The sequence below is a fragment of the Bos taurus genome, chromosome Y (genome assembly GCF_002263795.3).
Source record: "Bos taurus isolate L1 Dominette 01449 registration number 42190680 breed Hereford chromosome Y, ARS-UCD2.0, whole genome shotgun sequence".
Taxonomy (NCBI): domain Eukaryota; kingdom Metazoa; phylum Chordata; class Mammalia; order Artiodactyla; family Bovidae; genus Bos; species Bos taurus.
Window position 1 is genome coordinate 17,035,136 of NC_082638.1, and position 27,074 is coordinate 17,062,209.

The window sequence follows — 27,074 nt, forward strand, 5'->3', positions numbered from 1 at the left end:
TATGGTAAATGGCAGACATGGATGTCTCCGACACAGGTGAGTCGTGGAACTTAATGAGGAGCTGTCCTTAGCATCTCCCTGGCAGGCATGCTTCGCATCTCTTCTGAGCGCTGGTGTCCAGAAAGTGGCAGATGGCAACAGTACTACTTAGAGAGATGGAGACACAGACACCAGCACCAGCTACACACACAGAAGGATTGCCCAAAACAGTGCTATGCCAGAAGCAAAGATAAAGAGACACAGAGCGAGCTCTGTACCCTAAGGCTCTAGTGTCCCCAAACAGTGGCAATCAACTGTAGCAAATGGTGGGGTTTTTCCCTACTCCCCTAGCATCCGGGCAGCAACAGGCTCTCTGTCCCATGAAGAAAAGTATCAGACACTTGGCACCCCTGTGTATCCTTTGGATACTCAGGGAGAGCTCCCAGTTATTGCCAGTCACAGGGGACACAGGAGTGTGCTGTTTGGATTGCGGAGCAGGAACCTGTGGTTGGAATTTCCAGAGCCAGGTCAATGACAGCACCTGGGGCTACACCAGTTCAGTTCAGTTCAGTTGCTGAGTCATGTTCGACTCTTTGGAACCCCATGAATCGCAGCACACCAGGCCTCACTGTCCGTCAGCAACTCTCAGAGTTCACTCAGACTCATGCCCATCGAGTCAGTGATGCCATCCAGCCATCTCATCAGCTGTCATCACCTTCTCCTACTTCCCCCAATCCCTCCCAGCATCAGAATCTTTTCCAATGAGTCAACTCTTCGCATGAGGTGGCCAAAGTACTGGAGTTTCAGCTTTAGCATCATTCCTTCCAAAGAAATCCCAGGGCTGATCTCCTTTAGAATGGACTGGTTGGATCTCCTTGCAATCCAAGGGACTCTCAAGAGTCTTCTCCAACACCGCAGTTCAAAAGCATCAATTCTTCAGCGCTCAGCCTTCTTCACAGTCCAACTCTCACGTCCATACATGACCACAGGAAAAACCATAGCCTTGACTAGATGAACCTTTGTTGGCAAAGTAATGTCTCTGCTTTTGAATATGCTATCTAGGTTGGTCATAACTTTCCTTCCAAGGAGTAAGTGTCTTTTAATTTCATGGCTGCAATCACCATCTGTAGTGATTTTGGAGCCCATAAATATAAAGCCTGACACTGTTTCCACTGTTTCCCCATCTATTTCCCATGAAGTGGTGGGGCCGGATGCCATGATCTTCATTTTCTGAATGTTGAGCTTTAAGCCAACTTTTTCACTCTCCACTTTCACTTTCATCAAGAGGCTTTTGAGTTCCTCTTCACTTTCTGCCATAAGGGTGGTGTCATCTGCATATCGGAGGTGATTGATATTTCTCCTGGCAATCTTGATTCCAGCTTGTGTTTCTTCCAGTCCAGTGTTTCTCATGATGTACTCTGCATATAAGTTAAATAAACAGGGTGACAATATACAGCCTTGACAAACTCCTTTTCCTATTTGGAACCAGTCTGTTGTTCCATGTCCAGTTCTAACTGATGCTTCCTGACCTGCATGCAAATTTCTCAAGAGGCAGATCAGGTGGTCTGGTATTCCCATCTCTTTCAGGATTTTCTACAGTTTATTTTTATCCACACAGTCAGAGACTTTGTCATAGTCAATAAAGCAGTAATAGATGTTTTTCTGGAACTGTCTTGCTTTTTCTATGATCCAGTGCATGTTGGCAATTTGATTTCTGGTTCCTCTGCCTTTTCTAATACCAGCTTGAACATCAGGAAGTTCACGGTTCACATATTGCTGAAAAGCCTGGCTTGGATAATTTTGAGCATTACTTTACTAGTGTGTGAGATGAGGGCAATTGTGCGGTAGTTTGAACATTTTTTGGCATTGCCTTTCTTTGCGATTGGAATGAAAACCGACTTTTTCCAGTCCTGTGGCCACTGCTGAATTTTCCAAAGTTGCTGGCAATTGGCAGGCTCCAAAGGCACAGCTGAGTAGGTTCTGGGCAGGGCCACACATGTACATGTTGCAGCCATGCCTTTAAGTATCTCCTTCAGGTCTGCATCTGAGGAGGAGCAGCACCCAAGGCCTCTGAGTCAAGAATGACCATAGATGGTACACCAGAGCAGCATCGGCAGACAGTTGTTATTGTAAATATGGGTGATCCCAGTATATCTTTGAGACATGTGAGTCATTCACATACACACACACCACAAAACACACACACACGTACACACACACACACACACACACACACAAGAACCCCTTTGCTTTCAGACATGGTTTGTCACAAGGACTGCAAGTCTGAACCATGTAAGCAGTGACATGCCACTACCCAGCATACACAGGTCTGGAGGAAAACAGTAGTGGTCAGAAACAGCCCCTGCTTGGGGAATGAAGATGCACAACACCACAAGGAGCCCAGAGCCATTAGTGTGTCTGATGGTATGGCAGGGCCTGAGGACATCAACAATGGCCGGGCAAGAGGCAGTGCCCAGCTCCTTGCAGATGCCTGTTCCAGTGTCCTTGTTACACCCCCAGACTAGGGCTGATGCTCCTGGCTCTTCTTGGCCTGGCATGTGGCCTGAATGGCTCCTTGACCTAAAGCGGATTATGAGCCACCCTCAAGTTTCCATCATGATCAGTGACCAAGATCAAGACATGATCGACTTGAAGGTCAGTGAGGGAGATTGAGAAAGGGTGGTTATGGGTCCTAGCGGGGAGTGGGAGTATCGGGTTAGCCATGTTCCTGCACTGTGAGACTTTGGAGAGGCATTGTGGAAGCTGTTAATGCCTGTTTGGGAGGCAAGCTGAGGCCCCTACAAGCTTGCACCTTTTCCCTCCTTCCTATCCTGGCAGATGCTGGTGCGGAGCCACCTGCAGTCCCGCTGCAAGCTAATATTTTCCTTTTGGGACAACCCCTACTTCTTGAACACGGTGATCATTAAGGAGTATTACCTTGACATCACTGGTAAAACATGGCTCCCGGGGTGATGAGTGTGGGTGTGCAAGCGTGTGGATGATCCATCTACGGAGCCTACCCCAGTCTCCCCTGTCTTTCTTCAAGGTACAGGGCACGTCTTTCCACTACAGCCCACTTATTCTGGGACTTTGAATGGGGGAGCACGCAGCCGCAGGCTGGATTCCAGCCTTAACTCTCCCAAATGGCTGTCAGGCCACAATGCCCAGAATCGAACAGGTTTGCTGAGGTGGGATTGCTGAGTGGGGTTGCTGAGGTGGGCCTGCACACAGTTTGTGATGGATGTTGGAGTTCTGGGCTGCTCATGGGAGGGTTCGGGGCCTGGTCAGCCCCAGGCTGACCTTGCTCATGTTGCCAGCAGATCATTGGCAAGACATGTGGGATGATCCCTTGAAGTACTACCCCAGGGAGGAAGGTTCTTCCATGAGAGTAACTGACAGATACATATGTGGAGAGGGGGTCTGGAAGTGAGCCCTGAAGGGACAGTTGTATAGTATCAAGGACACTGTCCTTTTCCAATTGGAGATGCTCAGAGTCACACAAGTTGGCTGTGGAGCCTGATTTTGGGTCATGCATGTAGCAGGTGACCTCCTGAGACTGTGGATTTGGGGACTTGGTGTTTCCGTGAGTGAAGCAAGTCTACCTCTATCTAATCAGCTGTGGTTGCATCACAAGAGTCTAGGTGATACTACCAGAGGCAGGGTTAATTATCTTTTTCAGAATCATCCTTCCATGGGTCCTGCCATCCCCCGGTGCCTGCTACTCACTGATTTTGAGATTGCCTGGGCAGTTCACTCCTGCCCTTTACCCTGGGAAGGCCTATCATTGAAAGGGTGTCCTCTCCAGGGTCCCACTGCACCTGTGTGCTGACTTTGGGATCTTCTGTGAATTTCCACATTCATATCTTGGCATCTCACCACCACCAGAAATGCTGTGCTCAAAGCAGCTTCAAGCTGCTTTGGGAAAATACGGCAGAATTCAGGGAGGAGGTGGACAGGGAGCCCCAAGGGCAGGAAATGGTGCCTACTGTTGCCATCTCCAATATTGATGGACTTGGTCATCTTCACCTCCTGAAACACCGGTGTTCCCTGTTTACATTTGTGTCCCATGCTGAGCATGTTTGTGTACACACGCATGTGCTTGTGTCAACTGTGTTTATGTGTGTGTGTGTGTGTGTGTGTGTGTGTGTGTGTGCAGCCCAGGACAGATGCAGATGAAGGCGACAGGAGAGGAGGTGCTGAACAACCAGAAGAGGAGGCACGAGGCTTCCCCATTCTGAAGGTGGTTTGTCGCCATACCTCTGCAGTGACCCTGTCCAGGATGGGAATGAGGAAAGGATGGCCAGTGATAACTCTCGACCTTGGCTCCAGATATCTGCAGTTAGACCAAACACAAAACATACTCATCATTTCTACTGTGTTGTTGTGTGTGTTTGGACTGGGAAGAGGGGGCTCATGGTCTGAACAGGGCAAATCAGGTGGGGTGGGGCTTTGAAACCACTGCCTGTGGAGCCCTCAGTCTGGGAGTTCGTGACAGGCCAGTTGAAATGGTGGACGTGGCTATGGCAAGACCCGGGATGGTGAGGAGGCTAAGGTCCTGCTGAGTTGGGCAGAGACCCGAAAGAGAGAGAGGCACAGATTGCCTGCTGCACTGGAGACTTGCTCCACACACATGAGAAGGAGAACTGGGAATGTCCTGGGCCAGTGCTGTCCAGGAGCAGCCCATCAGCCAGCACACTCCCTCCCTGAGGGTGGCACACACTGGGACACAAGACATGAGACATGCTAAAGTAAGCTGTACCTTCAAAACCACAGGCATCCTAGGAGAGACAGGATGTGTGCATGGCATGCCTCCAGGCACTTCCAGCCTGCCTCCCTGGCAATGCAGAAAGGCGAGGAAAGCGTAGGTGGGTGTACGTGTGTGACCCTCTACCCAGATGAGCCTGTGAGGGAGGGAACAGGGAGGGAGCAAGGAAGGTGGGCTAACTGCATGTCCCAAGGGACCTCAGAGAGTGGGAGACAGGGAAGCCCCTGGGGCAGTTCGGGGCATGCTGGTTTTCAGGGTCCAGGGTCTAGGCAATAGCTGTCCTGCCAAAAATACCCCATGGTTCATGCTGAAAGTCCTGACGTGAATTCCCTCTTTCTTCTGGGGTGTTGCCCCTGGCTTTGGGGGCCTGAGGGGCAAAAGTGTGCATCTGTATCTGAGAGAGGATTCTGGCAGTCTTGCTGCAGCAAAATCTTTGATTTTGTCATAGGGGATCTGCACCAGGTGACACTCAGAGGGAAGCTGTCTTCCAGGTGACAATCTTGGATGCTCCCGGGCCCAACCCAGGGCTGGCTTCCTTGGCACGTGGGCTGTGTAGGCAAGCAGAGATGCATGACTGTAGGGAGTCCTACCCGGGCATAATGAGAGCAACTGAAAGAGAGTCTTGGCATTTGGCCTGGGTGGTTCAAGCCCTCTTGGTGCATTTGTGATAGAAAAGCTGCTTTCTGCCCAAGGGAGGCATGAACTGTGGGCCCAGAACAGGAAGGTTTTCCAGGGCATCCTCTGTTCAGGGACTCTGTGTGCATGGGTAGTGTTAAACAGAAGGGACAATGTGTAGGGATGCCACCTTACCTTTATGGCCTCAGGTACGATTCTTTGTATCAGAAGAGACCCTGTATCCATGTGCACCTTCTTCACAACATTGGATCAGGTCCAGGCCTATCACAGTCTCTTGGGGCTCTTGGAGGCTCAGGGGTCTCTTTGGCCTTTTCCTGCTACATGGACATAGCACTTGGGGGCACAAGTAGACAGGTGCACACAGAAAGCTACACAGATAGGAAGAACAAGGGGCCTCACTCAGAATGTTGTGGGCCATAAGGAGTGCTAGGCTAGCAAGAGGGGCATAACATTGACAAGGAATGACTTAGATAGGTGCACACCGATAAAGCGGTTCTCCAAGTCAGCTGAGCCCAGAGGTCCTTGTCTTCTGGTCCCCTTAAGGAATGCACAGGCAATGGATCAGGCCAACGTGACTGGTACTGTGACCCTGTCCACGGTGATGGGAGAATGCAGAACGCAGGCGCATGTCATACAGCTGTTCATGGCGAGCACTTCTAACCCTGCCCACTGCTCTGCAGGTCGGTCCGTGTCACTAGCAAATGCCAAGATTTTGTAACCTTTGAGGATAAGTCACAGAGTTAGATGGAGAAGGCAATGGCACCCCACTCCAGTACTCTTACCTGGCAATTCCCATGGACAGAGGAGCCTGGTAGGCTGCAGTCGTGGGCTCGCGAACAGTCAGACACGAGTGAGTGACTTTCCTTTCACTTTTCACTTTCATGCACTGGAGAAGGAAATGGCAACCCACTCCAGTGTTCTTGCCTGGAGAATCCCAGGAATAGGGGAGCCTGGTGGGCTACCATGTATGGGGTCACACAGAGTTGGACATGACTGAAGTGACTTAGCAGCAGTAGCAGCACAAAGTAAGAAGTGCAACTTGACATGATTAATGAGCAAGTGAAAGAAAACAACCAGGACAAGGAAAGTTGGGTGCTTACCAAAATTCATGTACCTGGAGAAGAAAGCTTGTAGTTCTGTATATTTGCAAGTTTCCTCTCAGGGATGTTACTGTGTACACACACATGTGTGTGCACATGTGTGCATAGAAGTCCCTGCCAATACGCTTGTGAGTATGAGCTGTCGGAATTGACCTAGTCAGGTGATGGAAGTTGGATAGCGAAAATATGAATGTCTTAGGGAAAAGTACATAGACTCTGGACAGCAGAAGCACTGAAGCCAGGCAATCGATCCCCGTTATCTCACTGAGCAAACTGGTTCTAAGTGGAATCACAGTGGTGCACCCAGGATGCCTGGTAGAAAGGAAAGGCAGGAGGAAAGATCCTGGGGAGTGTGCAGAGGAAAGTCCACTACACCTGCAGTTTATGAAAAGTAGAAACTGTACCTTATTAATTGAGATATCTAGCTAAAGAGACTTCCAGCCAAACAGCCAAAAGTGCTTCCTGGTTTCTTCTTGCTGCCTATAGTAAAATATGAAGGGAGATTTAAAAAAGTTTAAGAGAAAGACTATTAAAATAGAAGACAGAACTTGTTGATTTGGAAATTTTCCAGTCTTTTAAGATGACAGAAGATGCTAAAGTTAATGGCTCTCAAGCAAGGTCATATCCAGGGCATTGAGATAAGGTGGTCTAAATATAACATTTTATGTCACCTATATGTCAATTCTTTTATTTTTTAATAAAGATGGTCTAAAGATGAGTGTGACTGTAAAATTCTTTGTTAAGCCTCAGAAAGCTGGAAGTGGATGCTTCATGGCATTATTTAGGCAGGCCAATGTCCTCCAAAGAGTTTAGGGGTATAACTCAGAGATCATTTCAGTCACACAATAAGACTTCTACCAAGTTTCAGGATGTTATCCCTCAGCTATCAAAGCAGAAACCCAAGACAGAGTAGGCCTTATTATGAAGACATGTGATGGTGGCTTTGGAGTGGGGTGCTTTGCCGTGAACACAAGCAAGATTATCAGGAGACACACCAAGTTTTTAAGATAACATATTTAAATTCAGCTTGGACTGAAAGGACCAGCAATAGTACAAAATAAGAAAGCTCTGGACTTCTACCTTCGACAAGCAGGAAGCAGGCTAGGGAGACTGTTTCACTATAACCATATACTACCCATCTTTCATGCAATGGAATCATGTCAGAGGGCAGAATTAAAAATTCAGAGGCTGAAGCCTAGAACTTTCCAGGCCTTAAATCCTAATCAAAGGACTGCCAACAAGAACCCGTGGGATTTCAGAACGGCTACTATTGACTCCCATCTCCCCTCCCCGTTTTGGAACAGGAGTGTCTAGAAGGTTATCTATGCCTGACCCACCACTGTATATTAGCTGTGAAAGTGAGCAGATTAACTCATCTCTTTTTTCCACAGATCATCAGGTCTAGAAGAACCACACTTGTATAATTTGAACTGATGTGTTGGAGAAGAGTTGAGAGTCTAGTAGACTGCAAGGAGATCAAACCAGTCAATGCTAAAATAAAGCAGTCCTGCATATTCATTGGAAGGACTGATGTTGAAGCTGAAGCTCCAATACTTTGGCTTCAAAGTATTGCAAAGTATTTGCAAAGAACTGACCCATTGGAAAAGACCCTGATGTGGGAAAGATTGAAGACAGGGGAAGGGGACAGCAGAGCATGAGATAGTTGGATGGCATCACCAACTCAATAGACTTAAGTTTGAGCAAGCTCCTGGAGTTGATGATGGACAGGGAAGCCTGGCATGCTGCAGTCCATGGGGTCGTGAAGAGTAGGACACAACTGAGTGACTGAACACTTGAGATTCTGCACAAGTGGACCCGTATCCATATCTGGACCTGACTTAAATGACAAGGTCCTGAACTTCAAGTTAATGCTATAGTGGATAAATTATTTGAAAGAATTGGCAGGAAAATGCATTTTGGACATAAAAGTATGTAAACAATTTGTGGCCATGTGTGTACCACGTGGTTTTAAAGTATGTCCATAAATCCTTTCCTTCAAGGGTGGACCTTATACTCCCCTTCACATGTGGGCTGGATTTAGTGGCACACTTCTAATGTTAGAATAATGTAGAAAAGAAAATGAAGTGTCTGATACTAGGTCATAAAAGGCAATGCAGCCTCCTTGCTCATTCTCTTGGATCACTCACTCTAGAAGCCAACTTAGTCGTATCTTAAGAACACTCAGGTAGCCCAGTAGAGAGCCAATGTGAAAGAATTGAGGCTTTCTCCCAATAGCCAGCAAGGAAACTGGTTTCAACCATTATGTGAGTAAGCCATATTGGAAGGAAATCCACGAGCCCATGTCAAGGCTTCAGATGACGACAATCTCATGAAACCCTGAGCCAGAACACTCAACTGAATTACTCCTGGATTCCCAACCTTCAGCAGCAGTATGAGATAATATTGTTTTAAGCTTTTAGTTTGGGGTAATTTGTTATGCAATAGTAGTTCATTAATGCACTGCCAACTTGGACAATGTCTTTATCCTGGGGTGCCTGTCCATTTAGTCCAACTAAGCCAGAATCTTCTACTTCAGTTTAGAAAACATACCTCACCCTTAATCTGACCACCCTCAGTATCAGATCAAATTCCTTATCATTCACCTCAATATCTTACCAGCCTTGCCTAGCCTCAGCAACGATCCTCTCAGTTGAGCCAGAATCCACCCTCACCCTTATGGTCCTCTTAATAAGTTTCCATCCACTGACACCCACTCTATTGTTGTTGTTAATTGCTTTTCAATCTCCCAGTCTCTCTTTGCAATTGCATGGACCCACCGTGTTCCTTAGCTATAAATCCCAGCTGTATCCCTGCTGGAGTCAGACTTAAGCTCAATCTCTCTCCCATATTATAAAACCCTGCTGTTAGTACTCTTACCTTGAATAAAGTTTTTCTTACCACCTTTAGTAAGTGTTATGAATAAATTTTTTTTAACATTTCCAAGTTCTGTTAGTAGGGATTATTCTCAAAGGAATAGTTTTATACCTTTACTTTTTATACTATATTCATTTGGGGCAACAAATTTCTAGAATTAAAATATTTCATGTTTTTTCCATACAAACAGAAAATATCTTTTAAAATATATTTATATATCCTAAAAAATTGTAGTAATCTGAAAAAGATGTGCATATAGACATGTCAGTGTATATATACAATACCCTCAGAGCTAAAAGGAAAACTTTTTTTTTTAATTTTATTTTTAAACTTTACAATATTGTATTAGTTTTGCCAAATATCGAAATGAATCCACCACTGGTATACCTGTGTTCCCCATCCTGAACCCTCCTCCCTCCTCCCTCCCCATACCCTCCCTCTGGGTCGTTCCAGTGCACCAGCCCCAAGCATCCAGCATCGTGCATCGATAAAAGGAAAACTTTATTCTCAGTAAACTAAATTGAAACATTCAGCCTGCAAGTAGTGAATTCTTTGGAATTAACTTGCCAAAAAGTCATAGAGAATGAAATTTTAATTAAAAAATGTATACATAAAAATATTTGGGGTTAAGACAAAAGTTGCTATTTAAATAAAATTAGGTCAAACCCTAAACTGTCTATAAAAAAAAAAAGAAAGAAATACTCAGTAACATGTAATAACCTATAATGGAAAAGAACCTAAAAAAATAGATATGTATCTGCATAACTAAATCACTCTGATATACATATGAAACACAACATTGCAAATCAAATATATTTCCATGAAAGTTTGCAAATAAAACTTTTAAAATACAAGGTTATAAAGAAAAAATTCTAAAGAAAGTAGAAGGCATATATAAATTGAAACAAAAATAGAAAACAACAAAAATAAAACTTGTTGAGATAATAAAACAAGAGCTGCATTTTGGAAAAAGAAAATCAGAAACATCGATACAACTGTGACGAATCTAGTAAGGGGAAGAGGAGGTTAATTCCAATATTAGAAATGAGACACGGAATGGGATTCTGAGAGGAAAATATTCAAACAGGAGTGCAATTACTTTTGCTTCGAGAAAGGTCCAGTCAAGCCAAAACTTGGGGAAAGAAAGGGAAGGAAAGAAAGAGGAAGAGAGTCAGGGGAAGAAAGGAAAAAAAAGGAAAGGAAGGGAGAAAGAAAGAAAAGTAAATGTCTCAACAGATGTTGTAAACTATCCAATAAAACAATTCTCTTTAAAATCTAAAAACAGAAATAGAAATTCATTAAGCCATATCCTCATTGCCTTTGATGGTACTAAGAATAAGAAAACCCATTTACACATCACTGTTTAGAATTTCTGGCCAACATAATAAGATTATTAAAAAAAAAGGAAAGAAACAAAAATATGCCATGTTATTTGTAAAAAGATGGACAACAGAAATAATTTTTAAAAACATTTTATTTCTATAAATAGTAATTTTACTTACAATGTTTTGGTAACATTAATAAAATAATAAATTTTACCTGAAAGAACAAGCAAAGTAGACAAGGAAATTCACAAAAGGCAATAACAAAATAGTAATCTTGACAGATATTCAATACATTCGTAAACAAAACAAAGTGTCATTGCCTGAAAAAACATAGACGTATCAATAGAAAAACAGAGGAAGTGCCTGAAAGATCTCAGCTCACTAGTACCTATCTTTAATTTTCAGGCACAGAAACTGATTCAAGTTAATTCTAAGACACAAAGCCCTGATGTTATTATCTCTTCTCAGTTTTGTGTGTGTGTGTGTGTGTTTGAAAATCTAGTCATTTCAGGCTGGAGAGTTAAGAGGGTAGAGACTTAAAGTGTCTTTAAGGAGGAGGAGGAAAGGAAGGGGGTTGAGGGTTTCATTGTGTGATTTGAACAGCACTGGTGAAGCTCAAACAAGGGAGGTAGCAAGCCATGCAGGCCTACGGGAAGAGCATTTCCAGAAAAACAGCAGTTGCAAAGTTTTTGGATCGGGAAGAAATGGAATTTGCTTGAGGAAAAGCAAGGCCAGTATTGTCAAAAACAGGGCACCAGTGGGGAAAATAGTAGAGTAGAATGATAGAGAATGGAAGAGAGGAAGTAGACAGGGACCATATCACTGGAACCTTTTTATTTGGCAATAAATACAACTTGTACTCCTTAGGAGCATTCAACGGAGCAATGAGCAGTAACAGTGTTGATAATACTAAGCAGCAATAAAAAAACATATAAATAAAACATTTCATATTTTTACTATAGTAGAATAAAGCAGATAAGAATGCGAAAGTCTGCACATTTATTTATTCATAGAGTTTTTACCTGACTTTTTTACACACACACACACACACACACACACACACACACACACACACACTTTATACACCTAAAAGTGGTATAAGCTGAAACATAGCCAAGTGCTTTGGCCCAAGCAAACTAACTGCAAAGGCCTAGTAAGATATTCAAAGTGCAAATCAATCAATCAAGCCTTGAGTAAATAAATACAATTTACTTGTATTTGAATTTACACTCAGGAAATTACCTAAAATTGAGACAATAGACTCACTACAGCTTAGTCATCTGTAGTCCTTCCTCTTCAGTTCTGAGAGGGATGCTAACCCCTTGGTGATTAACACTTTCCAGCATTTTGTGAAAGCTTAGAGGATTTAAATACTTTGTGGAGGGGGGAAAAAGGAGTGGGGAGAGATAAAGAGGAGGAGAAAGGAAGAGGAAACAGAGAGATTTCTCCTGTCATAGGTCTACAGCCAGGATCCCAGTTTCCTTGAATGGTGCAGAGATTGCTAGGTATCTGTGCCAAAAGTGGAGAAGGTATGGCATTCAACTCCAGGAGGAGACTCAACTCCACAAACCCACAGAGGAAGCCAAGTTTGCTGATATTCAGGAACCAATACTTAGAAGGTACCCCGCAGGGCTGTGAAAGAGCCCTTGGAGACCACAAGTAAAAAGGTTTCTACAAGTATAATCACAGACTAGATAGTTGGATAGAGTAGAGGAAGAATAATAACTCTGTGACCTGATAATTACTGAAATAAACGAGACAATTCCTGCACATCAGACTGTGTCAAGTAAGACTAAAAATCAGTATTAGTTTGATAAAATGGGAAATTACACACACAAAGAATTAGCTGTTAACTGTAATACATTTGTGTCCAAGGCAAGATAAGATACAAAACTGAAATCTTCACATGTTCAACTAGAGTAAGACACATGTAACTGGAAAAGGTAAGGAAAAGTTCTATAGAGGGTTTAATCACCCTGGACCCTTTGTATCCACTACAATTACTATTCTTGGACAACTCCATTGTAGCTTAAGGGTAAGAGAACTAAATTTAGCCCAATTCATAAACTGAAGTTTCCCTTTGTTTGATCCTTTTCAGTTAAAACTATGGGTCCAGTACAAATCAAATCAAGGCTTTTTTCCTTGGGAATCTTAACTTGCTTTACTACTGTGACTGAGACAGATATGGCTACTTCACTGGGACCAAAGGCTAGCCAAATGGGAAAGGGGATGTATTGAATCAAATTCCCCTTTTGATCACTCAGCAGAAGGTCCACAGGCACCAAGCCTCATTCTATTAACCATCTCTGCTTCTCCAACTGCAGTCATGGTACACAGGGCCTGCTTGATGCTTGCAGGGGCCTCTCACCAAACACAGGAATTTTAACGGTTGGCTTCCTTAAGATGTCCCTGGACTAGGTAAAGACACTCTGAGACAGTGTTCCTTCTGCCTTGGCTCCATGCCTGGAGTGAATGCATGCCTCTTCCTCAACTGGGACAAGAAGCCACAGCTCTCCACTGACTAAATCCCGTTTCTGGTCCAAACTCACATCATAGCTTCTCCATCAACTTCTCCACACCAGGCTTTCGGAGCCAGGTTATCTTAGATCAGCACAACAGAGGCACTGATAAGAGTTCAGCAGCACACGGGACCATATCATAACAAAGCCATTCCAATCTGGCTATATAGTTAATACTGAGATCTTCAAGGCATGAAAACAGTTGAAAATCACATTGCTAAAACACTCTACGGATTACATGTATAGTTGAGCTTTCGAACTTACAAATAACTTGAAATATCAAAATAGGTTGTTACTTTTCCTTTCTCCACCTCTCTCATTCTCTCTCTCTCACACACACACATATGCACATACTTTTCACATGTTAAGACAATTGTATGAAAAGCAGGTAATATATTTTTAAATAACATCTCAATATTCAAACAAAACTGTACCTCATGTATTTAAAACAAAAACACATAAATTACACTTTGGTTTCCCTGTACTTGGTATTATTGAATAATGCTATAATTTGAATTTTTGTTTTTAATAGGGTTTTTAACTTTGACAGAAATATTTGCTTCAGACTTACTGAAAGTAGAATTAATGGGGTTTTTTTACTTCCTACTTTTAGATTTGGGGGGTGGTGGTTCAGAATTAGATGTGTTCACAGTAATGGATGCTACTTTCAACAATCCTGGTTGAAGGGGTTCCAATGATACCTGAATAACAACTTTTGCTTCAGGAAGTAATCCTTCTAGCTGCTTAGGCTTCTTAAACATTTGATGACACTGGGTCTTGTGCTCCCTTTTCTCTCTCTCTTTTTTTTAATACTTTATTTTTTTAATTTTATTTTTAAACTTTACATAATTGTATTAGTTTTGCCAAATATCAAAATGAATCCGCCACAGGTATACATGTGCTCCCCATCCTGAACCCTCCTCCCTCCTCCATCCCCACACCATCCCTCTGGGTCGTCCCAGTGCACCACCCCCAAGCATCCAGTATCGTGCATCGAACCTGGACTGGCAACTCGTTTCATACATGATATTTTACAGGTTTCAATGTCATTCTCCCAAATCTTCCCATCCTCTCCCTCTCCCACAGAGTCCATAAGACTGTTCTATACATCAGTGTCTCTTTTGCTGTCTCGTACACAGGGTTACTGTTATCATCTTTCTAAATTCCATATATATGTGTTAGTATACTGTATTTATGTTTTTCCTTCTGGCTTACTTCACTCTGTATAATAGGCCTCTTACACTGTTGGTGGGAATGCAAACTAGTACAGCCACTATGGAAAACAGTGTGGAGATTCCTTAAAAAACTGGAAATAGAACTGCCTTATGATCCAGCAATCCCACTGCTGGGCATACACACTGAGGAAACCAGAAGGGAAAGAGACACGTGTACCCCAATGTTCATCGCAGCACTGTTTATAATAGCCAGGACATGGAAGCAGCCTAGATGTCCATCAGCAGATGAATGGATAAGAAAGCTGTGGTACATATACACAATGGAGTATTACTCAGCCATTAAAAAGAATACATTTGAATCCCTTATCTCTTTAAAAGTTAAAAACTGTAGCCGACATTTGGAACACTGGTGAAAACTCTTCTCAGTGCCATCTATAATGACGCATGTATGGTGTTGCAGTTTTAAAAATTTTGAGACAAAACAGGCAAAGTAAATTTTTAGTGTTACCATGGTGTGTTCTGAAATGTGCATCCACATCTGCAAAGAATGATGATCTGTAACTGCAAACCTTGCATACACAGGGCATTTCACCAGGCTTATGATTGTCTTTCATGTGCTGTAAGAGAACCTGCTCTGTCTCAAAAGACAAATCACAGATTTTACAGACGGTGGAAGGCTTCTGGGAATTGTGGACACTTTCAATGTGAAACTGCAGCTGGAAGGGAGTGGCAAACTGGCTGTGGCAGTGCTGGCAGGTGGTGTGGTATTTCCAGCTGTCACCTCTCTGCCTCTCAAGTTCCAAATGGTGCTTCATGTGATTCATAAACTTGAAATTTTTTAGAACTTTCAAGCAGCTGAGCCATTTAAAGGCTGTGTGAGTTTTCGGTTCTGGCTGCCCATCTCCTATATGCTGTCCAGAGTAGAAGTCATGAAGTAACACAATCAGATTGCCTTCTGTGGGATCAACAATCTTGTTTTGACTTGCTATAGTTGGAAAGTCCATTTTTGTCAGCCCATTTTCCCTTAAAGGACTTATAGGCTTGCAATGAACATCGTCCTTTGGAAAAGCTGTTGGACAAGGTTCTCCATTCTGAACATGGCTTAATGAGGTATGAACACTGTTTGGTGTGCTTTGCTGGTAGTCACTGTATAAAATATACCTGAAGGGAACAAAGCTAAAGAATGTTCTCCTATAGTTCCATCACTGAGTTTAGGCCTTTGGGGATTTGTGCTATTTGTTTCAGAAGTGGAAAGTCGCTTTGATACATGAGGACTTTTATCCATATCTCCTGCAGAAACTGCTGTTTCTACTAGATGCTGCAATGAACTTGTAAAGGTAATCAAAGGAGAACATAACTCTGAAAAGCTATTAGGCACTAATTGTGGTGAAATATTTTTATAATCCACTTTGGACAAAGGCTCAATAATAATAGGACTATCTGTTGATCTTGATTCAGAGACAGAAACTGGCAGGACAGACTTAGCTTCTGATGTAGGAGTCACATGACTAACAGGCTGTAATTTCTGAGCATTACCTTTCCTGAAGTGACCATACCTTTTTCTCCTTGAACAATAACCTGGGGTAACTCTGTTCAGTATGTTTGAAATGACTGGTTTTGAATTTGAGGTCATCCCAACAAAGATCACATCAGCATCTTCATTTACATGTTCCACTCCAACCAAGATCAGTTCAGCATCTTCATCATGTACTCATTTGGTTTCTCCCTGGCTTTTCTGTGGTTCTGGCTCTTGTTCTTCTTCACATAACATACATGGTGGTTCCATATTTTAAATACCTTTTTTTTCTTGGAGGGTGTGGCCACAAGTCCCAGTGCTTCTTTTAAATAAAATGCCACCTAAGTATAAATATACTACATATTAGTTAAGTACAGGAAAATGTGCTATTTGTTTATCTCCAAAATTCTAGGGTCATTATAAACACCCTTATCTTACAGATAAAGACACTGAGCATCAAAGAGACTAAAGGACAGCTGAAAAACCTATGACTACAAGTCTACATGACTCAAGAATCATAGCTTCATCCCATGTTGATTTTAATTTCTATTTTAAAAAGAAATAAAACAACAACAACAACAACACTGATCATTAGGTGAAATCACATGTAAAGAATGAGTATTTTTACAAAAGCACTATTGTACAGGGTTTAGAAACATGGACTTCAGATTCAAAGAAGATTAAGCTGGAATTCTAAGTTAACCGCACACCAGCTGCATCTTTTTAGGCAAATTTGTAACTTTTAAATGTGTTTCTGCACCTTAAAGACAAACATGCTTATTTCTTAGACTTAAGGTTAAGCTCTTTTTAAAAAGTGTCAGCTATTTAAGGGCATCTTGTTTTGTAGTAAAACTGGGAAAAAAGTTATCTTAAATGCACATTAAAACTGATTCACACATACTAATTTCATAAATGTTAATACAGAAAATAGGTAGCAAATTCAAATATAAAGTATTTATACATAGTTAACAAACAGCATAATTCAATGTCAAGCACTTTACACAGGCCTAAGAAATTGAGAATGAACTCTCTTGATAATCTCACTCCAATTCCACACTGATATATCCTAAATTTCTGCCTCTAATCCTGGCTAAACTTAAATCCAAAAATGCTTCATCCTTCACTCCACATGTCTCTTCCCCATATAGCAGGCAAAGTGATGCGAGTATTTCTCTAATACCAATATCAGATACAGACATCACACACACACACACAACCGATATCCTTTATGAAAACAGATGCAAGAGTCCTCAACAAAATCCTGGCAAACAAAATCTAACTACATAAAAAAAGATTATATACCATGACTATGTGGGATTTATGGAGGTATACAAAGTTGGTTCATTATATGAAAGTCAATCAACATTATGCCATTTTAATACAGTAAAGGACAAAAAACACATCTGCCTGCAGAAAAAACAGTTCCCTGAATCTAGCACCGTTTCATAATAGGGGTTAAAATAAAACACTTAATAACTAAGAACAGAAGAGAACTTTCTCAGTCAAAAGGTACCTGTAAAAGACCCACAGCTAACATCATACTTAACAATGAAACACTGAAAGCTTTCCCTCTAAGATTGGGAACACCACAAGGAAGTCTATTCCACACTTTGGTTCAATATTATACTGGCAGTTCTATAACCAGAGCAATCAGGTAAGAAAAAGGAATTGTTGTTGCTGTTTTAAAAAAAAATCAGCTTTCAGAATGGGAAGGAAAAAGTCAAAATATATTGGAGATAACATAATTTTATATATAGAAAAAACACAAGCATTAGAATAAAAAGCTTGCAGAATACCAGATAAGTATTTAAAAAATCAATCACATTTCTATAGAGTAGCAACAAATGTTCTGAAAATGAAGTAAACACTTGACTCTACACTAGCATTAAAAAGAATACTCAGGATGTCAGAAAGAGAAAGACAAATATCATATGGTATCATGTACATGTGGACTCTAAACTATGACACAAATGAACTTATCTATGAAACAGAAACAGACTCACAGACATAGAGAGCAGACTATGTGATTACCAAGAGGGGAAGGGTTGGGGAGGCATAGATTGGGAGCTGGTGATCAGCAGATGCAAACTATAATGTTAATACATAGAATAGATAAAAAAGTTCCTACTGTATAGCACAAGGAACTATATTCATAATTTGTGATAAACAATAATGGAAAAGGATATGAAAAAAATTGTGCGTGCATGTGTGTGTGTGTTTACATATGAAGGAAAGGAAAGGCAAAAGGAAGGAAAGGAAAGAACAACTCTTGGCAAGTATGTACAGAAACTGGATCCTTGTGTGTTATGGCTAGACTTTATAATGGTGCAACTGCTGTAGAAAACAATATAAAGGCTTCTCAAAAAATTAAAAATAGAACTATCACATGATTCAGCAATTCCACTTCTGGATACAAATTCAAAAGAAGTTAACATGGGGTCTTGAGATATTTGCACAGCCACGCTCAAAGCAGCACTAATCACAACTAAGAGGTGGAAGCATCTAAACGTCCATCAAATGTGATATATACATACAATGGAACATTACTTAGCCATATAAAGGAATTCTGCCACATGCATGATCCCTTAAGACATCAAGCCAAAGGAAATAAGCCAGTCATAAAAAAGACAAATACTGTATGTCTCCACTTATATGTAATATCTAATATAGTCAAGCAACAGAGAGGTAACAAAGAAGAATGATGGAGTCCAGGGTCTAGGGAAACAGGGAAGAAAAGAGGAGTTGTTGTTTAATGGGACAGGTGATGGGTACAGAATTTCAATTTTGCAAGATAAAAAGGTGTAGAGATCTGCTTCATAGCAATGCGATAAGGAATTCCATGGTAGTTCAGAGGTTAGGACTCCAAACTTTCCTATCAGGAGCCTGGGTATGATTCTCAACCAGGAAACTGTCATTCAAGCCACATAGCACAGCTAAAACAATGACAACAATAAGAAAACAACATTGTGACTGTGCGTGTGTGGGTGTCAGTTGCTCAGTCATGTACGACTCTTTGCGTCCCCATGGACTGTAGCCCACCAGGCTTCTTTGTCCATGGGATTCTCCGGGCAAAAATACTGGAGTGTGTTGCCATTTCTTTCTCCAAAAAGGCTGATTAAAGTGTGTGAAATATTTATCATGTAAAAATGGTTACTATGGTAAAAATTTATTAGATGTTTTGTACATTAAAAAAAACAACAACCAGGAAAAGAATTTGAATATACATTTCACCAAAGATGATATACAAATGGCCAACAATCACAAAAAATACTGCTTAACATGATTGAAAGTGAAAGAAAGTGAAGTCACTCAGTCGTGTCCGACTCTTTGCAACCCCATGGACTGTAGCCTATCAGGCTCCTCCATCCATGGGATTTTCCAGGCAAGAGTGCTGGAGTGGATTGTCATTTCCTTTTCCAGAGGATCTTCCCAACCCAGGAATCGAACCCAGGTCTCCTGCATTGCAGACACTTTACCTCTGAGCCACCAGGGAAGCCCCTAGCAAAATGTAAATCAGTCTCAGTGAGATACTACTTCACACCCATTCAGTTCAGTTCAGTTCAGTTGCTCAGTGGTGTCTGACTCTTTGCGACCCCATGAATCACAGCACGCCAGGCCTCCCTGTCCATCACCAACTCCCGGAGTTCACCCAGACTCTCGTCCATCAAGTCAGTGATGCCATCCAGCCATCTCATCCTCTGTTGTTCCCCTTTCCTCCTGTCCCCAATCCCTGCCAGCATCATGAGTCAACTCTTCACATGAAGTGGCCAAAGACTGCAGTTTCAGCTTTAGCATCATTCTTTCCAAAAAAATCCCAGGGCTGATCTCCTTCAGAATGGACTGGCTGGATTTAGATCTTCTTGCACCTAAGGGACTCTCGATAGTCTTCTCCAACACCACAGTTCAAAAGCATCAATTCTTCGGCACTCAGCCTTCTTCAGAGTCCAACTCTCACACCCATACATGACCACAGGAAAAACAATAGCCTTGACTAGACAAACCTTTGTTGGCAAAATAATGTCTCTGCTTTTGAATATGCTATCTAGGTCGGTCATAACTTTCCTTCCAAGGAGTAAGCATCTTTTAATTTCATGGCTGCAATCACCATCTGCAGTGATTTTGGAGCCCCCCAAAATAAAGTCTGACACTGTTTCCACAGTTTCCCCATCTATTTCCCAAGAAGTGATGGGACCAGATGCTATGATCTTCGTTTTCTGATTGTTGATCTTTAAGCCAACTTTTTCACTCTCCATTTTCACTTTCATCAAGAGGCTTTTTAGTTCCTCTTCACTTTCTTCCATAAGGGTGGTGTCTGCATGTCTGAGGTTACTGATATTTCTCCCGGAAATCTTGATTCCAGCTTGTGTTTCTTTCAGTCCAGCGTTTCTCATGATGTACTCTACATATAAGTTAAATAAACAGGGTGACAATATACAGCCTTGATGTACTCCTTTTCCTATTTGGAACCAGTCTTTTGTTCCATGTCCAGTTGCTTCCTGACCTGCACACAAATTTCTCAAGAGGCAGATTAGGTGGTCTGGTATTCCCATCTCTTTTACACCCATTAGGTTGGCTATAATCAAAAAGCGGAATAATAACAAGTGCTGCAGAGGATGTGGAGAAAAGGAATCTTCATATATTGTTGATGTAATTGCTATAAAATGGAACAACCACTTTGGAAAAGTGGTTTGTCAGTACCTCAAAAATTAAATATAGAGTAGCCATATGATCCAGAAATTTCACTCTTTTGTATATATCCATAAAAACTGTAAATATTAAGTCCATGCAAAAACAGTGTTCACAGCAACATTACTCACAATGGCTACAAAGAATACACCATCCAAATATTATCCATTAATTGACGAATGGATAAATAAATGGTGGTACGTGCTTGCAATGGACTACATTTAAACCATATACCATAGTGATATACCATATTCCCAGGGACAGGGGAGCCTGGTGGGCTGCTGTCTCTGGGGTCACACAGAGTCAGACACGACTGAAGCGACTTAGCAGTAGCATAACATATTCAGCCATAAAAAAAAAAATGCACTGCTATACAGCCATGAAATGGATGAATCTTGAAAATACACAAACTAGGGGACTTGTCTGGAGATCCATGTTTAAGACTCTGCATAGGTTCCATCCCTGGGCTGGGAACTAAGATCCCACATGCCACATAGATAAATAAATAAATATTTGAAAAGAAAATATGACATCTGAGTAAAGCCAGACACAAAGGTCACACATTGTACGTGGGAGAACTGTAGGTAGAAGAGAAGCAGGAAAGAGAAGCATTTTGTAATCCAAATGAAACATTTTTTACAGGGAGGAGGAAATGAACTGCTCTGATAAAGGCTTCCAATAAATTAAATAAAATAACAACCTCAGTCTCTACTACAAAGCCACAGTCATCAAGACAGTATGGTACTGGCACAGAGACAGAAATATAGATCAATGGAAAAAAATAGAAAGCCCAAAGATAAACCCACGCACCTATGGACACCTTATCTTTGACAAAGGAGGCAAGAATATACAATGGAGAAAAGACAATCTCTTTTTAACAAGTGGTGCTGGAAAAACCGGTCAACTACTTATAAAATAATGAAACCAGAACACTTTTAAACACCATACACAAAAATAAACTCAAAATGGATTAAAGATCTAAACATAAGACCAGAAACTATAAAACTCTTATAGGAGAACATAGGCAAAACACTCTCCGACATACATCACAGCAGGATCCTCTATGAACCACCTCCCAAAATGTTGGAATAAAAGCAAAAATAAAGAAATGGGATCTAATTAAATTAAAAGCTTCTGCACCACAAAGGAAACTATTAGCAAGGTGAAAAGACAGCTTTCAGAATGGGAGAAAATAATAGCAAATGAAGCAACTGACAAACAACTAATCTCAAAAATATACAAGCAACACCTGCAGCTCAATTCCAGAAAAATAGACGACCCAATCAAAAAATGGGCCAAAGAACTAAATAGACATTTCTCCAAAGAAGACATACAGACGGCTAACAAACACATGAAAAGATTCTCAACATCACTCATTATCAGAGAAATGCAAATCAAAACCACAATGAGGTACCATTTCACACCAGTCAGAATGGCTGCGATCCAAATCTACAAGCAATAAATGCTGGAGAGGGTGTGGAGAAAAGGGAACCCTCTTACACTGTTGGCGGGAATGCAAACTAGTACAGCCACTATGGAGAACAGTATGGAGATTCCTTAAAAAAAAAAAAAAAAACAACTGGAAATATAACTGCCATAGAACCCAGCAATCCCACTGCTGGGCATACACACCGAGGAAACCAGAATTGAGAGACACATGTACCCCAATGTTCATCACAGCACTGTTTCTAATAGCCAGGACATGGAAGCAACCTAGATGACCATCAGCAGATGAATGGATAAGAAAGCTGTGGTAAATATACACAATGGAGTACTACTCAGCCATTAAAAAGAATAAAATTGAATCAGTTCTAATGAGGTGGATGAAACTGGAGCCTATTATATGGACTGCAGTAAGCCAGAAAGAAAAACACCAATACAGTATACTAACGCATATATATGGAATTTAGAAAGATATTAATGACAACACTGTATGTGAGACAGCAGAAGAGACACATGTATAGAGCAGTCTTTTGGACTCTGTGGGAGAGGGAGGGGGGAATGATTTGGGTGAATGGCATTAAAACATGTATAATATCATATTAGAAATGAATCGCCAGTCCAGGTTGAATGCAGGATACAGGAGGCTTGGGGCTGATGCACTGGGATGACCCAGAGGGATGGTATGGGGTGGGAGGTGGGAGCGGGGTTCAGGATGTGGAACACATGTACACCTGTGGTGGATGCATGTTGATGTATGGCAAAACCAATACAATATTATAAAGTAAATAATAATAATAATAAAATTTAAAAAAATTAAATAAAAATTGACCACTGAGTTAAACATTTGGAATTCACTGGTGACCTTGACAAGAGTGGATTTAAAGGAAAATGAGAAAAATGGAGATAACAAATTCTACAAACAACTCTGCAGAAGTCTACAATAAGCAAACATTAAATAAAAAATGGCAGAAGCAGGATGTGTCACAAAAGACAGATTTTTAACGAGAGGTGACATTATAGTCAGTCTGTTTGCTGATGGGAACCATCCAGAGAAACAGAAAACTTAATCCAGGACAAAGAAGAGACTAGCTAGAATATCACTGAATAGACAAGAATAGAGTAGATCTAGGACGCAAGACGAAGAAGGCAAAGGCAACCCACACCAGTACTCTTGCCTGGAAAATCCCATGGACAGAGGAGCCTGGTAGGCTGCAGTCTATGGGTTTTCAAAGAGTCTGACACGACTAAGCGACTTCATTTTCACTTTTCACTCACATGCATTGGAGAAGGAAATGCCAACCCACTCCAGTGTTCTTGCCTGGAGAATCTCAGGGATGGGGGACCCTGGTGGGCTGCTGTCTATGGGATTGCACAGAGTCAGACACGACTGAAGTAATTTAGCAGCAGCAGCAGCACACAAAAATGTACACAAGCCAAATAATTCGCTTACAGTAACAGAACTGAGATCATATGAAGAAAGGTTGGCATGGTGGATTAGTGGGTATGGTAGCCAGCCTTCAAGATGACCCCAAGTGAATCACATCTCCTGATATTCCCACCCCTATGTAGTTCTCTCGCAAACTATCACAGGGTTGACCTGTGAGACTAAGCAAATGCAGAAGTGAAGATGCGTAACATCTCAAAAAAGACTGCACTTTATCATGGGTGCAAGTTCTTTCCCGAATCACTCATTCTGGGAAAAGACAGCAGCCTCCACACGAGCAGCCCCTTGGAGAGGCACACAGAAGGAGGAACTGAGGCCTCATGAGTACAGCCAAGTGAGATAACTTGGATTCAATAAGCCAAGTCTTCAGAGGTTGCCAAACCAGATAAAAGCTTGACTACCACCTAAAGAGAGACCCTGAGGCTAAACTACCCAACTGGATTCTAGACCAAGAGATATCAAGTGTAAGTTCTTTCTAACTATTCAATTTGAGATAATACATACAACACAAACATTTCCAGTTGTAATATCATTCACATCATACTTACACACAGAAAAGTTCTCCTATAAATATGGCAAAACTTAAAAATCACAAAACAGACCAAAACACCTAAAAACAGGAGTTGCCTGGCAGTCCAGTGATTTGGTTAGGACTCAGCCCTCTCACTGCCAGGATCCTGTGTTCGATCCCTGGTTGGGGAACTAATATCCTATGAAGCCACACGTTGTGACCAAAACAAAACATCTATCAAGTTCAAAGCTGTACCGGCAATAGATAACTATATATAACAGAGCTGTAGGCACAAGTTGCTGGGCATAGAGCTACCTATCATCTTGTTTACTGGCATGAAATGAACTCAGATGCTCCCCCGCCCCCATCCAGTGGAGTTCAATTACTTAATGAACTAAAGCCCTTAAGGGTACAAAAATGAGCAAGTAATCCCATGTAAACATGTTAAATCACAACACATTTTCTCTCAATGAACCACTTTATTCATTTATTCATTTGGCCATGCTGCTTGGCTTGTGGGGTCCCAGTTTTCTGACCAGAGATTGAATCCAGACCACTGCAGTGAAAGCCAAGAATCCTAATCACCAGGCCACCAGGGGACTCCAACACCTTCATTACTTTGCTTTTGTAGTTAAAACCTTAGGGTATGAGTATTGCCCCATTTTAGCTTCACCAAGTGGTAGGAGTCAGCTCTACACAGCTTAAAACCCATGGTGCTCTTACTTTTTTTTCTTTCAAGAAGGCAGGAGAAAGCATGCCAGCAGCCTCCCTGCCTGTTTTTAACATTGCAAATCAGAGAGCTTCAGAGTGACCTGAAACCATGATTGCCCTGAAAAGTCACCACCCACAATCAGGGTCAGCTAATCCCCAATCAGGAGAATTCTCTCTCCACAGCAACGTGTCAACCCATGAATGAAAGGAGAAAACAGAAGGCAAGAAAGACACAACTTTGTTCCTTATTGTAAAGATGTCTGTCACCTTATCTCAGGGGCACACTCAAATCTGAGTGTTTGAGGCTTCCCAGGCAGGAGAAGGTCACATCCTGGGGGTGGGCAGAGGGAAAGGTCAGGGTGAGTCACCTGTTACGGGAACGTTCTATCCCCCAGGCCCTACCTGGTCCTACCCTACGGATGCTGACCAGGCGTCTCACACTCAACCAGAGCAAGTGATTGAACTCCTCTTCCCTGAGCTTCTTCCTCCTACCTCCCTTCTCTAAGTAACAAACACACAAATACATCATCTGCCAACTTCCCGAACCAAAGGCCTGAATCTCGGGGCCCCCAGGGACAGGGGCAGCCCTGGAGTCCGAGGAGAGGCAGAGCAAACAGGAAAACAACCAAAGTCCCGTGGCACTGAAAAGGCCACTAGATAGATTTTTTTTCTTTTTTTGCTGCGCCTGCCTGACTGTTCCTGGTTGCAGAACCTGGTTGGGCCCAAGTCACAAACCCGCCATGAAGGGGGGTGTGTGTGTGCGTGTGCGTGTGCGTGTGCGTGTGCGTGTGCGTGTGCGTGTGCGTGTGCGTGTGCGTGTGCGTGTGCGTGTGCGTGTGCGTGTGCGTGTGCGTGCGCGTGCGCGTGCGCGTGTGCGTGTGCGTGTGGGGGGGGGGGGGCTGCCAGGTGTCGGCGTCTGCAATCTGATTGGCCGCCAGGCAGAGTTGGGCGCATGCGCGCGGTGTCTCCTCTGAAGGCAACCGCTGGGGGCGTGGTCAGGCTGAATGAATCTCAAGGGTCTTGGGTCTGTCAAGATTGCGCAGCTCACCAAAGGGGAAAAAAGAAAAAAATAGATTGCACAGTCGCCAGGGCACAGGACTGAGAACGGCCCCCGAGTCTACCAGGGGAGTTCAGTGATGGTGTCCAGCACTCACAGCCCTCAGGGGTGACCTGCTCCTTGCTTAGGGAACTTGACAATACACCTGGATCTTGAAGCCCCTCCTTTTGGAATTCCATTTCGATCAATGCAGGGCAGCCTGCCCCTATTTTTGCACTGCCTGTAGTGAGATGAACAGAGAAGGCAACGGCAACCCACTCCAGGATTCTTTCCTGGAAAATGCCATGGATGGAGGAGCCTGGTAGGCTGCAGTCCATGGGGTCATTAAGAGTTGGGCTCGACTGAGGGATTTCACTTTCACTTTTCACTTTCATGCATTGGAGAAGGAAATGGAAACCCACTCCAGTATTCTTGCCTGGAGAATCCCAGGGACAGAGGAGCCTAATGGGCTGCTGTCTATGGGGTCGCACAGAGTCACACCCGACTGAAGCAACTTAGCAGCAGCATAGTGAGCTGAGAATGAGCTTTACTTCTTCTTCTACTTTTAATTTTAGAGCCTTACACTTTTTAATGGCTGAGGAAAACCGAAAAGAATATTATTTTCTGACATGAAAATGGTGTGAAATTCAATTTTTGGAGTCTTTAAAGTTGGATCTGGGACTTGCCATTTCCTTTGGTTCTTGTCTATGGCTGAAAACTTGATCAATCGCCAAAGACCATATTCACAAAGCCTAAAATATTTCTTTATGGGCCTTTTACAGAATCATTTTTAAATGCTCTGTTCTGCTGGAAGTCTCCTAGTAGTCATATGGGGGAAAAAACTTTTGGTTTTGTTACAATATTTTCTTCTCTATTATATTCATTTTTCATTCTTTATTAATTTCATTCCTTCTTATCACTGTAAGTTTGTTCTGTTGCTCATCTTTATAACTTTTTGAGATACTTATTTGTAACTCTTATTTCTCTTTTAAGTATTGCTATAAGTTTACCTTAACTTGTTGTTGTTGTTCGTTCCGTCAGTCATGTAGGACTCTTTGCAAACCCATGGGCTGCATGCAGCACACGAGGCTTCCCTGTTCTTCACTATCTCCTGGAATTTGCTCAAACTCATGTCCATTGAGTTGGTGATACTATCCAACCATCTCATCCTTTGCTATCCACTTCTTATCCTGCCCTCAGTCTTTCCCAGCATCAAGGTCTTTTCCAATGAGTTGGCTTTTCACATCAGGTAGCCAAACTATTGGATCTTCAGCTTCAGCATCAGTCCTTCCAGTGAATATTCAGAGTTGATTTCCTTTACGATTGACTGGTTGGATCTTGCTGTCCAAGGGAC

General features: G+C 42.3%; 1 protein-coding gene across 1 annotated transcript; it reads right to left on the bottom strand.

Annotated features, from left to right (window-relative positions):
• Positions 1 to 11,909: 11,909 nt before the first annotated feature.
• On the bottom strand, positions 11,910 to 25,426 carry LOC132344433 (zinc finger protein 280B-like). Its single transcript, XM_059884007.1, is given in 6 exon segments — positions 11,910 to 11,921; positions 13,900 to 13,989; positions 14,726 to 14,798; positions 14,800 to 15,494; positions 15,497 to 16,083; positions 25,420 to 25,426. Coding segments are annotated over 6 exon segments (1,464 nt in total).
• Between the last annotated feature and the right edge of the window lie 1,648 nt (positions 25,427 to 27,074).